The 15,535-nt window shown below is 39.5% G+C and overlaps 2 protein-coding genes across 3 annotated transcripts; both read left to right on the top strand.

The window, feature by feature from the left end:
* The first annotated feature begins 1,533 nt into the window (after positions 1-1,533).
* LOC148083710 (NXPE family member 3-like) lies at positions 1,534-14,492 on the top strand. 2 transcript variants are annotated; one of them, XM_087786842.1, is made up of 7 exons: positions 1,534-1,665; positions 2,524-2,642; positions 3,246-3,713; positions 3,779-4,071; positions 7,718-7,788; positions 13,337-13,531; positions 13,627-14,492. In XM_087786842.1, the coding sequence occupies exons 2-7, from the start codon at positions 2,541-2,543 to the stop codon at positions 14,175-14,177; spliced, it is 1,680 nt and encodes a 559-aa protein (XP_087642968.1). In that variant the 5' UTR covers positions 1,534-1,665; positions 2,524-2,540; the 3' UTR covers positions 14,178-14,492. The 2 variants fall into 2 exon arrangements, with proteins under 2 accessions (XP_087642968.1, XP_087642967.1); XM_087786841.1 differs by lacking the exons at positions 7,718-7,788; positions 13,337-13,531; positions 13,627-14,492 and adding exons at positions 5,020-5,090; positions 5,192-5,386; positions 5,481-6,346.
* LOC148083711 (NXPE family member 3-like) lies at positions 10,657-11,504 on the top strand. The gene is made up of 2 exons (XM_087786843.1): positions 10,657-10,832; positions 10,928-11,504. Exons 1-2 carry the CDS (start codon positions 10,766-10,768, stop codon positions 11,476-11,478), a joined length of 618 nt encoding a protein of 205 aa, XP_087642969.1. The 5' UTR covers positions 10,657-10,765; the 3' UTR covers positions 11,479-11,504.
* Positions 14,493-15,535: the final 1,043 nt, after the last annotated feature.

The raw sequence follows: 15,535 nt of genomic DNA, 5'->3' as shown, positions 1-15,535 counted from the left end.
GAAATCTGAAACAAATAGAAAGATCTAGATGAGGCCCAGCTATTTACATTTTTGCCATGGGCTACATTATATACTGTTACTGTTTTTAGGGGCCGTCAAGCCAATATTAGAAGTAACAAAAGCTCAAATAAAAGAGCAAATATTTCTCTTTATTCCACTCCATTCTACAACTAGACTTAATTATACAAATACAATGTTGTATTATTATTATAAAACATGATATATATATATAATATAAAATATGATACATGTAAAATATCACATTTCTCTAAATATTACTTTCAAATTACTGCAAGTAGCACAGTGACAAAGATGGGGGGAAATAGAGCAGCACAAAAACATATTATGGTGTTATTATATGTTGAAATGAATATTAAAAATATGTTAGTTAGCTATCGAGACATTACTTCAGGAGGAGGCCTCATGTGGGCTGCATAAATACAGCCAAAGGGCCAGGTTTGGCCCCCCGGGGTGCCCTCCCCCATGTCTGATATAGATGGCCCCTAAATAGCAGATCATTCAGATCATTCAACGATTATCAGAGGGTAAAAAACAAACAAATTTGTTTGTTGTATCCCTTGCGTTTGCCTTCGAGATAACACAACGGTTAAACATTTTTCCAAAACATTTAAACTAAGTTCCCTTTATTCGAGTGAAAAAACGTCAGACCATCAAATATTTTATTACATTTTAAACCCATTGTGTGATGTTGAACTTTCGATCCTGTGTCATTAATTATAATGTTGGGGCACACGAGTGGGAACTTTACAGTCATCTTCTGTGAGGTTCATGGCTGGTGAGGCACGGACTCTTCTGGAGTTGGATCTACAATTGTGAGAGCAAAACAATTGCAAGGATATCAACATTCCTCTTTAATGACACTTACTTCAGGGTTTTCCTTGATTCTCTGAGACTCCTGTGTTTGTCTCGGTGGTGTCTTGACCGTTTTTATTGGGTATTGTTTTGATTGTTTGAGCGCCTTGGGACCCTGGTCTAGAAAAGCGCTCTACAAATATTACTTACTTACTTACATACATCCTACAAATAACTTATTTAGAATTATATAGAGCACTCTTCTCGTGTCTCATTCATATTTACTGTAAACAAATTAAAGTATATAGATGTGGGCAGCAAATATTTAATTTTGACCTTTAGTAAACATGTCAGATATTTTTCAGTTATTATGACAGGTGAGGCACTCCAATTTAATCCAAGAACACAATGGATTTTTGTTTTATACATGAAAACATTTGAAAGATTACCAAAAAAAAAATCCAGTCACCCTTCTTTTTTGACGTTAAGGATGCATGATGATCTTTCAATTGGTCTTTATTTAAATATATAATTCTTGATCAATTATTATTTATAGATCATTGCTCTGTAACAAAGAAAATTTAAAAAAACAAATGTAGCGTTACAACATTTGACAAAGTGAATTAAACCATTCGGTATTTGAATGGCTCTGATATACTTCCATACAGCCGCGGGCACAATAACTATCAATAACTACCCACCACTTCTAAACCACGCCCTAAGGTGGTGACAGGGTCCACATCCGCGGAATGAGCAAACAAGCAGAACTTGATTGAAGTTTCTTTAGAAATTACCCAGTGTTTTCCAAGAAGATCCACAATCTTTCGCAGCCACAGCACGAAGGAAAACACGGTAAGTCAGAGAATTACACTGTTTTAACGCACATTGAATTGAAATATTTAATAATTATATTCTCATTACTGATTTAAAATAAAATGGTTTAAGAGGAACGATTGACAGTTTTTCGCGCATGAAACTATTAGATTTCCGTGCAAAAAACAAAAACATTTAAATCACCTAATCTTCACTCGTTAAATATTACAATCACCAAATCTCCTTTCACGCGTATTGTCTTTTATGAATATGTTTTGTCTTCGAAATATTAATTACAGTTCGTGCAATCTATTAATACTAAAATAAAGCACTGTAATGTTTCTTCACCCGTTGGTTGATGAAGAAGAGACTTTATTCAGCCACAGAGTTGTCACATTCGACAGTGGGACCACAATGACACCTTTTGGTCGAAAATTAACGGCTCTTTTTCATTCATGAAGGCAATGTTGGCCAGGTAAAGATCACAATACCATTTCTTATAACTATTTGCAATTAATAATTATACGGTGTAGCTGGTTAACAAGCTGGCCTGTCAGTGTGGAATGTGCTTTACATGAACCGGTACATTGTTCTACTTTAATTGTTTTTGTCTCCAACCGTCCTAGAGTATATTGGTATGCGTATACACAAGTTGATGTGTCAGAAAGAAGCATCTTTAAAAGAGTTAATTTTAAACAGTTACATTCATTTACATCAATTTCTTTAGTGCCTTATAATGTGTACATTCAAAAGAGACAACTTAACTTTGATTATGTATACATTTGTAATGTTTGAAAATGTGTTTGGATGAATGATTAAACAAATGTATTTTTCAGTTTAATGTTTGACTGTATCTCTCTTTATTTCATCCTTTTATTGACAAACTTACCGCTGAAGATGCCTTTTGTCTGATCATGGAGGGGAAATCCAGCTTTCAAAGATGTTCCATCCTTGCTATTTTTTTGGTCATCTTAGTCACAGTTCTCCTGGCATATTACTTGGACTTCAACTTCAAGGTGAGATTATTTTCGAGACATCAATTCGACCATATTTATTATTATGTTCAAACAGTGCTGTTCAAGAGGTCATATTCTAGCAAGCAGAGATTTAAATTATAGATAATGTATTTGCTTCCATTAAAGGTCATATCAATTGATCTGGTTTTGCATTCCTTCTTTCTGTTAAAGACAAAAACATACGATTTGTTATTTAAATTAGTTGACCTGGCTTACATTTTTAGCCCCTTGATTTAGTTGAACACCTCTGCTGTAAAGAAAGCAGTGCAGGTTAAATATTATAAATTGATCAAGTATTTTTTCCCCAAATACTTTTTTAAAAAGCAGTGAGCAATTACAATATTGCAAGTACAATAGAAGTCCAAGATCTATTCAAGAGACCCTCAAAGCAACAAATCAACAAAATGAGTTGCTCTTTAACAACAGTGTATAGCCCTGGGCCTCTACTTTTAGTGCTTAATTATTAATTCTATAGACGCTAACACATTTAATTGCAATTAAATTGCAGCATTGCAATTATCCAGATATATTATTGTTGTAGAGATAATAATGTTGACAATATATATATTTTTTACTTAATGGTTCTTTATCTTTCTTCTCTAGGTTCAGAAGAAGCACCCAATGCCGATCAGGGTCCAGAATAAAGTAGTTGAACCTGTTCAAACAAATTCAAGTGCGCCACCCAAAAATCTGGATTTCTGCAGATTTGAGCCCATTTCACCTGAAAACGCTTTGGAAGAGCGCCTCCTTCTGGAATCCACCGCTTGGCCTGAAACTCCACCAGTAACAGCTAGTTTTAGTTTAATCAAAACAAGCAATCCCCGGGGAAGTTACTTCATTATTTTACCAAAAGAGGGGGAGCAGCAGTGGCACGTCGGTGATCAACTTAAAGTTAGGATTCAAATGAAAGACTTCCAGGGAAATCCTAAAAAGACTGGAGGAGATTTCATAGTTGCCCGACTGCACAACCCACCTCTTCATGCTGGTGTGACTGGACAAGTTGAGGATCATCTCAACGGATCTTACTCTGCTGTGTTTCCTTTACTGTGGACTGGGAGAGCAGACATTGCGGTTAGGCTGGAAAAAATAAGTAAAACAGGTTCAATGTGTTCTAACAATAATTTTCTCTTTCTCAGGTTACACTAGTTCATTCCAGCGAGGCGATCACATTCCTGAGAAGACTGACTAAAGAACATCCTGACAGAATGTATTCGTTTAGCATGTTCAAAAAGGGCAAAGAAACTGAAGTCACTATCTGCAACATTTGTCTGCGTCCGACGAAGGAACCCATATGTGACTTTACTGATGTCACGACCAAAGAACCGTGGTTCTGCTACAAGCCGAAGAAGCTGGACTGTGACAGCAGAGTGACCCACTCCAGGAAAAAAGTCACGGCAAGCTTTGGGCCTTATTCTAGTCTTTTTCAAAGGTAAGTGTCAGGTTAGGAATATGACTTTATGCTTTCACTTGAAAAAAGAATATACATCAGATCTGGTTTAAAGACACATGAACACAACACAGAGTCTTGAGTGCCTGTCCGAATTATTTCAGTAGCTGTTAGGTCGCTGTTATATCATTGCAGTGTTACAAGTCGTTAATTATTTTTCTCCAAAGATTTAGACCAAACAAGAACCTGAGGGCGTGAACGTCAGACTAGACTTGACTCGTGGAGAATAGTTGAAGGGATCAGACACAGATGATTTTGTTCATTATCTTAATCTCTTTTTTTGTTTTAATTTCAAGTGGGGATTTAGCAAAATGATGTATATTTTATATAAACATAATCAATGATGAAACACAAAATACTCAAGGTTACATTAACAGAAATTTAGTCCCACATCAAATATTTTCAATTAGCTTATTTTTTCATAGTTTTCAATTTAAGCTATTTGCATTCAACGACAATACGAAAACTATTAAAAAAAAAAAAACTAATTTCTTTAAAATAATAATTATTCCGTAATATAATAATAATAATACTAACTCTGGCAGAATTGTTTTTAGCCACATAAATAATGGCTCAGCACAATTCTAACAAGTCCTCCTCCACTCAGCCAGAAAGCCCACATTAAACTCTTTGGTTTCAGTACTTTTCCCATGCGTTTATTCAATGGTTACTTTCTGTTTCATCCACAACTCTAGGCAGATCACCACAACAATTTGACAACTGGAAAGCTAAGCCTAAATATCGGTTATGGAATGTGACTTTTTACCTTTTATTTTTGGCCAATAATTAATGCAACACAGTTTGGCTGGTTATGTTTTCTTCTTTCCTAACTGCTTAACCCAAACTGCCACACCTCTGCCTCTGGCCTACCATAGAGATCCAGCATCTCAACTTTGCTCTCTGAACAGAAATGTTTATTTTCCTTCACAGGAAAATCAACATGAAAGTTCCTATTCCTCCCTCTGGAATAGCAAGTGTGGATGTCTTTCCAAAAATGAAAGGTGAAACTTTTACATGTCTTGAAAATTGACATTTTTTGAAAAGAAACCTTTTTTATATTACTGTGGTCTGAGTATTTTACTTTCTCTCTTTGTCAAAAAAGGAGTGAATAGCAGTCAAGAGTTTAGCAAGCCTGGTTACTACTTCAACGGTGTGTGGCAAACATTGACCGGCGCCCCAATTCAGCATTTCAAGTCTTCCACATCCATCGGTGAATGTCTGCAGAACAAAATGCTGTACTTCTACGGAGACTCCACTGTCAGGCAGTTGTATCAATTCACAAAGCAAATGTTGCCAGGTAAAGATCACAATACCATTTCTCAATAATGTCTGTATGTCTTTGTGTTTGGGAATATAACACTGTCAATGACTTTATCATCTCCTTTTTGTAGGTGCCAAGGAAGAAATTTTCCCTTATGGACAGCTTGGCTATTTTAAGGTGATTGATTGGAGCAAAAAAATTATGGTGAAGTTCCGGTCTCATGGCCTTTCTGTGCACGCCTCCTCATTCCCTGCTGCTGGGCTTCGCTATGTCGCCAACGAACTGGACACCCTGATTGGAGGATCAACAACAGTTGTGATTTTTGGTATTTGTGCTCACGTAGCCTCATATCCCAATGAGTATTACATCCGAAGACTCCAGAGCATCCGTAGCGCTGTGATCAGACTCCAGAAAAGAGCTCCAGAGACTCTGGTTATTATTAAGACAGCCACCCTCAGAAATTTAACGCCAAATGTCGTATGGACTACCAGCGACTTTTACGCATATGAGCGAGACAAGTACCTCAGGGCGATATTCAAAGGTGTTAACGTGCGTTGGGTGGATGCCTGGGAGATGGTTTTGGCTCACTCTTTTCCTCATGATGTTCATCCCAAACCTCCGATCATCAAGAATATGATCGATGTCCTCTTGTCCTACATTTGCCCTCAAAGAAACGGCTAAATTACTTATTTGATTCAAACTTTTTTATTACATTTGTCTCACTGAGAATATTTGATTCATGTTTATGTGCATATTGAGTGTGATTAAACTCTGATTGTTCACTATCTTTTGACAGTGTTGTAATGAAGCTGTTCAGGTTTCAAGGTAAAACTTTATGTGGGTATTTGTAGAACCTTAGAGGTATGATCCACACTGCATGACAATAAACATGTTAAACTAACTAATCCAACTTGATTGACAGTAATCTCATGAAGTTGGTTGCCATGCAATGTGAAATCTCAACCCAACTTCAACCAATAAATTCATTGATGAATACCTTGTGCGTCGCTGCGGTGTTCTTTTGTCTACATTAGGACGACTAACCTGAACGTTAGGATGACTTACGTTAACGTTGGGACAATTAACCTTCACGTTTGGACGAGAAACGTTTTTTGATTCCAACTGAGCTGGAGATTGGAAGCTAGTTTATATCCTGCTATGTACAGGAACAGAGAACACTAGGGAGGGGTGTGGAAACAATGTCGAAAATTTCAGGTTAGGAATCTGACTTGCAAAAGAAGAGACATCAGATTTGATCTAAAGTCACAACGGTTTACTCATAATGAGGGAGAGATGAATACAAGACAATACAATCGATTACCCATTAAACAGGAAATAGTTCACTTTACTCTCTGGCCATCACCTGTACGTTGCTGTCTTCAAAAGGGTGCCCTTGACCTTTAAGTGCAGATGGACAGCCTTATCCCTGCCTAAGGGGTTGCTCTCCTGTGTTGAGTCTTAGGCTTGTTTTGTATCCCTAATGTACAGGTCTGGACATTCCTCACTGCTGCACTGGATGGAATACACCACATTTCTCTGTTTGTGCCTCAGTGTTTTGTCCGTAGGCTGGACCAGCTTCTGCCTTATGGTGTTTATAGGATTCAAGTGTACAGAAATCAGGGGCCTTATGTACTAAGGGGTTGTACGCACAGAAAATGTGCTGAGACACCTTTCCCGTCAAAGTCCATTTGTATCAATACTAAAAAGAGCGGTTAAAAGTTTGTCAGCTGTTTCCAGCCAGGTCTGTAGGTGAGGTACCTGGATCAGCTGGTTCGACCATTTGGCAGCAATTAGTCATAACAAAATGCCAAAACAAAAGATCGTACCATCACATTCCTTTCCCACACCAGCAACCACAAGAACATCCACTCAGTGAGAGAATTACTGTATATGTGGTTAAATACATGTGATGACTTTACTTTAGCTCAGGGCTTTCCTACAATTTTTCTCATATGTTTTGATAACAAGTGGGAAAAAAAGGATGGGCAGCTGCACCTCCTGTCGCTATGTGGGTGAATATCAAAGACAGTGGAGTGTTTTACAGTTGTGTTTCAATGGTTTCTTTCTGTGTCTTTGTTTTCTGCTGCTGTTGTTCTTTTTTTCCTCAGCCAAATGAATGGTTTGCTGCTGCTACTTTCTTTTATTGCACTCACCTAGCTCTGTAGTCAGCTACCATCAGGTGCAGCACGTACAGCCACACTTACAGTCAACTCACGGCAACAATTTAACAGCTGACCTAAGCCATTATACTGGTTACAGAACGCAACATTTTTCACCCAAACTGCCACACCTCTGCCTCTGGCCTACCATAGAGATCCAGTATCTCAATGTTGCTCTCTGAACAGATATGTTTCTTTTCCTTCACAGTAAAATCAACATGAAAGTTCCTATTCCTCCCTCTGGAGGAGGAAGTGTGGATGTATTGTCAAAAATGAAAGGTGACGCTTTTTTACGTCTTGAAAATTGACATTATTTGAGAAGAAACCTTTTTTATATTATTGATGTCTGAGTATTTTACTTTCTCTCTTTATCAAAAAAGGAGTGAATAGCAATCAAGAGTTAAGCCAGCCTGGTTACTACTTCAACGGTGTGTGGCAAACATTGACCGGCGCCCCAATTCAGCATTTCAAGTCTTCCACATCCATCGGTGAATGTCTGCAGAACAAAATGCTGTACTTCTACGGAGACTCCACTGTCAGGCAGTTGTATCAATTCACAAAGCAAATGTTGCCAGGTAAAGATCACGATACCATTTCTCAATAATGTCTGTATGTCTTTGTGTTTGGGAATATAACACTGTCAATGACTTTATCATCTCCTTTTTTGTAGGTGCCAAGGAAGAAATTTTCCCTTATGGACAGCTTGGCTATTTTAAGGTGATTGATTGGAGCAAAAAAATGATGGTGAAGTTCCGGTCTCATGGCCTTTCTGTGCACGCCTCCTCATTCCCTGCTGCTGGGCTTCGCTATGTCGCCAACGAACTGGACACCCTGATTGGAGGATCAACAACAGTTGTGATTTTTGGTATTTGTGCTCACGTAGCCTCATATCCCAATGAGTATTACATCCGAAGACTCCAGAGCATCTGTAGCGCTGTGATCAGACTCCAGAAAAGAGCTCCAGAGACTCTGGTTATTATTAAGACAGCCACCCTCAGAAATTTAACGCCAAATGTCGTATGGACTACCAGCGACTTTTACGCATATGAGCGAGACAAGTACCTCAGGGCGATATTCAAAGGTGTTAACGTGCGTTGGGTGGATGCCTGGGAGATGGTTTTGGCTCACTCTTTTCCTCATGATGTTCATCCCAAACCTCCGATCATCAAGAATATGATCGATGTCCTCTTGTCCTACATTTGCCCTCAAAGAAACGGCTAAATTACTTATTTGATTCAAACTTTTTTATTACATTTGTCTCACTGAGAATATTTGATTCATGTTTATGTGCATATTGAGTGTGATTAAACTCTGATTGTTCACTATCTTTTGACAGTGTTGTAATGAAAGTGTTCAGAAATTTTCAGACTTGTTTGTGGGTATTGTGGGACATGTATAAGGTAAGGCAAGGTAAGGTAAAACTTTATGTGGGTATTTGTAGAACCTTAGAGGTATGATCCACACTGCATGACAATAAACATGTTAAACAAATAATCCAACTTGATTGACAGTAATCTCATGAAGTTGGTTGCCATGCAATGTGAAATCTCACCCCAACTTCAACCAATAAATTCATTGATGAATACCTTGTGCGTCGCTGCGGTGTTCTTTTGTCTACATTAGGACGACTAACCTGAACGTTAGGATGACTTACATTAACGTTAGGACAATTAACCTTCACGTTTGGACGAGAAACGTTTTTTGATTCCAACTGAGCTGGAGATTGGAAGCTAGTTTATATCCTGCTATGTACAGGAACAGAGAACACCAGGGAGGGGTGTGGAAACAATGTCGAAAATTTCAGGTTAGGAATCTGACTTGCAAAAGAAGAGACATCAGATTTGATCTAAAGTCACAACGGTTTACTCATAATGAGGGAGAGATGAATACAAGACAATACAATCTATTACCCATTAAACAGGAAATAGTTCACTTTACTCTCTGGCCATCACCTGTACGTTGCTGTCTTCAAAAGGGTGCCCTTGACCTTTAAGTGCAGATGGACAGCCTTATCCCTGCCCAAGGGGTTGCTCTCCTGTGTTGAGTCTTAGGCTTGTTTTGTATCCCTAATGTACAGGTCTGGACATTCCTCACTGCTGCACTGGATGGAATACACCACATTTCTCTGTTTGTGCCTCAGTGTTTTGTCCGTAGGCTGGACCAGCTTCTGCCTTATGGTGTTTATAGGATTCAAGTGTACAGAAATCAGGGGCCTTATGTACTAAGGGGTTGTACGCACAGAAAATGTGCTGAGACACCTTTCCCGTCAAAGTCCATTTGTATCAATACTAAAAAGAGCGGTTAAAAGTTTGTCAGCTGTTTCCAGCCAGGTCTGTAGGTGAAGTACCTGGATCAGCTGGCTCGACCATTTGGCAGCAATTAGTCATAACAAAATGCCATAACAAAAGATCGTACCATCACATTCCTTTCCCACACCAGCAACCACAAGAACATCCACTCAGTGAGAGAATTACTGTATATGTGGTTAAATACATGTGATGACTTTACTTTAGCTCAGGGCTTTCCTACAATTTTTCTCATATGTTTTGATAACAAGTGGGAAAAAAAGGATGGGCAGCTGCACCTCCTGTCGCTATGTGGGTGAATATCAAAGACAGTGGAGTGTTTTGCAGTTGTGTTTCAATGGTTTCTTTCTGTGTCTTTGTTTTCTGCTGCTGTTGTTCTTTTTTTCCTCAGCCAAATGAATGGTTTGCTGCTGCTACTTTCTTTTATTGCACTCACCTAGCTCTGTAGTCAGCTACCATCAGGTGCAGCACGTACAGCCACACTTACAGTCAACTCACGGCAACAATTTAACAGCTGACCTAAGCCATTATACTGGTTACAGAACGCAACATTTTTCACCCAAACTGCCACACCTCTGCCTCTGGCCTACCATAGAGATCCAGTATCTCAATGTTGCTCTCTGAACAGATATGTTTCTTTTCCTTCACAGTAAAATCAACATGAAAGTTCCTATTCCTCCCTCTGGAGGAGGAAGTGTGGATGTATTGTCAAAAATGAAAGGTGACGCTTTTTTACGTCTTGAAAATTGACATTATTTGAGAAGAAACCTTTTTTATATTATTGATGTCTGAGTATTTTACTTTCTCTCTTTATCAAAAAAGGAGTGAATAGCAATCAAGAGTTAAGCCAGCCTGGTTACTACTTCAACGGTGTGTGGCAAACATTGACCGGCGCCCCAATTCAGCATTTCAAGTCTTCCACATCCATCGGTGAATGTCTGCAGAACAAAATGCTGTACTTCTACGGAGACTCCACTGTCAGGCAGTTGTATCAATTCACAAAGCAAATGTTGCCAGGTAAAGATCACAATACCATTTCTCAATAATGTCTGTATGTCTTTGTGTTTGGGAATATAACACTGTCAATGACTTTATCATCTCCTTTTTTGTAGGTGCCAAGGAAGAAATTTTCCCTTATGGACAGCTTGGCTATTTTAAGGTGATTGATTGGAGCAAAAAAATGATGGTGAAGTTCCGGTCTCATGGCCTTTCTGTGCACGCCTCCTCATTCCCTGCTGCTGGGCTTCGCTATGTCGCCAACGAACTGGACACCCTGATTGGAGGATCAACAACAGTTGTGATTTTTGGTATTTGTGCTCACGTAGCCTCATATCCCAATGAGTATTACATCCGAAGACTCCAGAGCATCCGTAGCGCTGTGATCAGACTCCAGAAAAGAGCTCCAGAGACTCTGGTTATTATTAAGACAGCCACCCTCAGAAATTTAACGCCAAATGTCGTATGGACTACCAGCGACTTTTACGCATATGAGCGAGACAAGTACCTCAGGGCGATATTCAAAGGTGTTAACGTGCGTTGGGTGGATGCCTGGGAGATGGTTTTGGCTCACTCTTTTCCTCATGATGTTCATCCCAAACCTCCGATCATCAAGAATATGATCGATGTCCTCTTGTCCTACATTTGCCCTCAAAGAAACGGCTAAATTACTTATTTGATTCAAACTTTTTTATTACATTCGTCTCACTGAGAATATTTGATTCATGTTTATGTGCATATTGAGTGTGATTAAACTCTGATTGTTCACTATCTTTTGACAGTGTTGTAATGAAACTGTTCAGGTTTCAAGGTAAAACTTTATGTGGGTATTTGTAGAACCTTAGAGGTATGATCCACACTGCATGACAATAAACATGTTAAACTAACTAATCCAACTTGATTGACAGTAATCTCATGAAGTTGGTTGCCATGCAATGTGAAATCTCACCCCAACTTCAACCAATAAATTCATTGATGAATACCTTGTGCGTCGCTGCGGTGTTCTTTTGTCTACATTAGGACGACTAACCTGAACGTTAGGATGACTTACATTAACGTTAGGACAATTAACCTTCACGTTTGGACGAGAAACGTTTTTTGATTCCAACTGAGCTGGAGATTGGAAGCTAGTTTATATCCTGCTATGTACAGGAACAGAGAACACTAGGGAGGGGTGTGGAAACAATGTCGAAAATTTCAGGTTAGGAATCTGACTTGCAAAAGAAGAGACATCAGATTTGATCTAAAGTCACAACGATTTACTCATAATGAGGGAGAGATGAATACAAGACAATACAGTCTATTACCCATTAAACAGGAAATAGTTCACTTTACTCTCTGGCCATCACCTGTACGTTGCTGTCTTCAAAAGGGTGCCCTTGACCTTTAAGTGCAGATGGACAGCCTTATCCCTGCCTAAGGGGTTTCTCTCCTGTGTTGAGTCTTAGGCTTGTTTTGTATCCCTAATGTACAGGTCTGGACATTCCTCACTGCTGCACTGGATGGAATACACCACATTTCTCTGTTTGTGCCTCAGTGTTTTGTCCGTAGGCTGGACCAGCTTCTGCCTTATGGTGTTTATAGGATTCAAGTGTACAGAAATCAGGGGCCTTATGTACTAAGGGGTTGTACGCACAGAAAATGTGCTGAGACACCTTTCCCGTCAAAGTCCATTTGTATCAATACTAAAAAGAGCGGTTAAAAGTTTGTCAGCTGTTTCCAGCCAGGTCTGTAGGTGAGGTACCTGGATCAGCTGGTTCGACCATTTGGCAGCAATTAGTCATAACAAAATGCCATAACAAAAGATCGTACCATCACATTCCTTTCCCACACCAGCAACCACAAGAACATCCACTCAGTGAGAGAATTACTGTATATGTGGTTAAATACATGTGATGACTTTACTTTAGCTCAGGGCTTTCCTACAATTTTTCTCATATGTTTTGATAACAAGTGGGAAAAAAAGGATGGGCAGCTGCACCTCCTGTCGCTATGTGGGTGAATATCAAAGACAGTGGAGTGTTTTACAGTTGTGTTTCAATGGTTTCCTTCTGTGTCTTTGTTTTCTGCTGCTGTTGTTCTTTTTTTCCTCAGCCAAATGAATGGTTTGCTGCTGCTACTTTCTTTTATTGCACTCACCTAGCTCTGTAGTCAGCTACCATCAGGTGCAGCACGTACAGCCACACTTACAGTCAACTCACGGCAACAATTTAACAGCTGACCTAAGCCATTATACTGGTTACAGAACGCAACATTTTTCACCCAAACTGCCACACCTCTGCCTCTGGCCTACCATAGAGATCCAGTATCTCAATGTTGCTCTCTGAACAGATATGTTTCTTTTCCTTCACAGTAAAATCAACATGAAAGTTCCTATTCCTCCCTCTGGAGGAGGAAGTGTGGATGTATTGTCAAAAATGAAAGGTGACGCTTTTTTACGTCTTGAAAATTGACATTATTTGAGAAGAAACCTTTTTTATATTATTGATGTCTGAGTATTTTACTTTCTCTCTTTATCAAAAAAGGAGTGAATAGCAATCAAGAGTTAAGCCAGCCTGGTTACTACTTCAAGGGTGTGTGGCAAACATTGACCGGCGCCCCAATTCAGCATTTCAAGTCTTCCACATCCATCGGTGAATGTCTGCAGAACAAAATGCTGTACTTCTACGGAGACTCCACTGTCAGGCAGTTGTATCAATTCACAAAGCAAATGTTGCCAGGTAAAGATCACGATACCATTTCTCAATAATGTCTGTATGTCTTTGTGTTTGGGAATATAACACTGTCAATGACTTTATCATCTCCTTTTTTGTAGGTGCCAAGGAAGAAATTTTCCCTTATGGACAGCTTGGCTATTTTAAGGTGATTGATTGGAGCAAAAAAATGATGGTGAAGTTCCGGTCTCATGGCCTTTCTGTGCACGCCTCCTCATTCCCTGCTGCTGGGCTTCGCTATGTCGCCAACGAACTGGACACCCTGATTGGAGGATCAACAACAGTTGTGATTTTTGGTATTTGTGCTCACGTAGCCTCATATCCCAATGAGTATTACATCCGAAGACTCCAGAGCATCCGTAGCGCTGTGATCAGACTCCAGAAAAGAGCTCCAGAGACTCTGGTTATTATTAAGACAGCCACCCTCAGAAATTTAACGCCAAATGTCGTATGGACTACCAGCGACTTTTACGCATATGAGCGAGACAAGTACCTCAGGGCGATATTCAAAGGTGTTAACGTGCGTTGGGTGGATGCCTGGGAGATGGTTTTGGCTCACTCTTTTCCTCATGATGTTCATCCCAAACCTCCGATCATCAAGAATATGATCGATGTCCTCTTGTCCTACATTTGCCCTCAAAGAAACGGCTAAATTACTTATTTGATTCAAACTTTTTTATTACATTTGTCTCACTGAGAATATTTGATTCATGTTTATGTGCATATTGAGTGTGATTAAACTCTGATTGTTCACTATCTTTTGACAGTGTTGTAATGAAACTGTTCAGGTTTCAAGGTAAAACTTTATGTGGGTATTTGTAGAACCTTAGAGGTATGATCCACACTGCATGACAATAAACATGTTAAACTAACTAATCCAACTTGATTGACAGTAATCTCATGAAGTTGGTTGCCATGCAATGTGAAATCTCACCCCAACTTCAACCAATAAATTCATTGATGAATACCTTGTGCGTCGCTGCGGTGTTCTTTTGTCTACATTAGGACGACTAACCTGAACGTTAGGATGACTTACGTTAACGTTAGGACAATTAACCTTCACGTTTGGACAAGAAACGTTTTTTGATTCCAACAGAGCTGGAGATTGGAAGCTAGTTTATATCCTGCTATGTACAGGAACAGAGAACACTAGGGAGGGGTGTGGAAACAATGTCGAAAATTTCAGGTTAGGAATCTGACTTGCAAAAGAAGAGACATCAGATTTGATCTAAAGTCACAACGGTTTACTCATAATGAGGGAGAGATGAATACAAGACAATACAATCTATCACCCATTAAACAGGAAATAGTTCACTTTACTCTCTGGCCATCACCTGTACGTTGCTGTCTTCAAAAGGGTGCCCTTGACCTTTAAGTGCAGATGGACAGCCTTATCCCTGCCTAAGGGGTTGCTCTCCTGTGTTGAGTCTTAGGCTTGTTTTGTATCCCTAATGTACAGGTCTGGACATTCCTCACTGCTGCACTGGATGGAATACACCACATTTCTCTGTTTGTGCCTCAGTGTTTTGTCCGTAGGCTGGACCAGCTTCTGCCTTATGGTGTTTATAGGATTCAAGTGTACAGAAATCAGGGGCCTTATGTACTAAGGGGTTGTACGCACAGAAAATGTGCTGAGACACCTTTCCCGTCAAAGTCCATTTGTATCAATACTAAAAAGAGCGGTTAAAAGTTTGTCAGCTGTTTCCAGCCAGGTCTGTAGGTGAGGTACCTGGATCAGCTGGTTCGACCATTTGGCAGCAATTAGTCATAACAAAATGCCATAACAAAAGATCGTACCATCACATTCCTTTCCCACACCAGCAACCACAAGAACATCCACTCAGTGAGAGAATTACTGTATATGTGGTTAAATACATGTGATGACTTTACTTTAGCTCAGGGCTTTCCTACAATTTTTCTCATATGTTTTGATAACAAGTGGGAAAAAAAGGATGGGCAGCTGCACCTCCTGTCGCTATGTGGGTGAATATCAAAGACAGTGGAGTGTTT

This window comes from Callionymus lyra, chromosome 3, assembly GCF_982586985.1.
Source record: "Callionymus lyra chromosome 3, fCalLyr1.hap1.1, whole genome shotgun sequence".
Classification (NCBI taxonomy): Eukaryota; Metazoa; Chordata; class Actinopteri; order Syngnathiformes; family Callionymidae; genus Callionymus; species Callionymus lyra.
The sequence above is the reverse complement of the archived record's forward strand: the minus strand, read 5'-3'. Positions and strand labels throughout refer to the sequence as shown.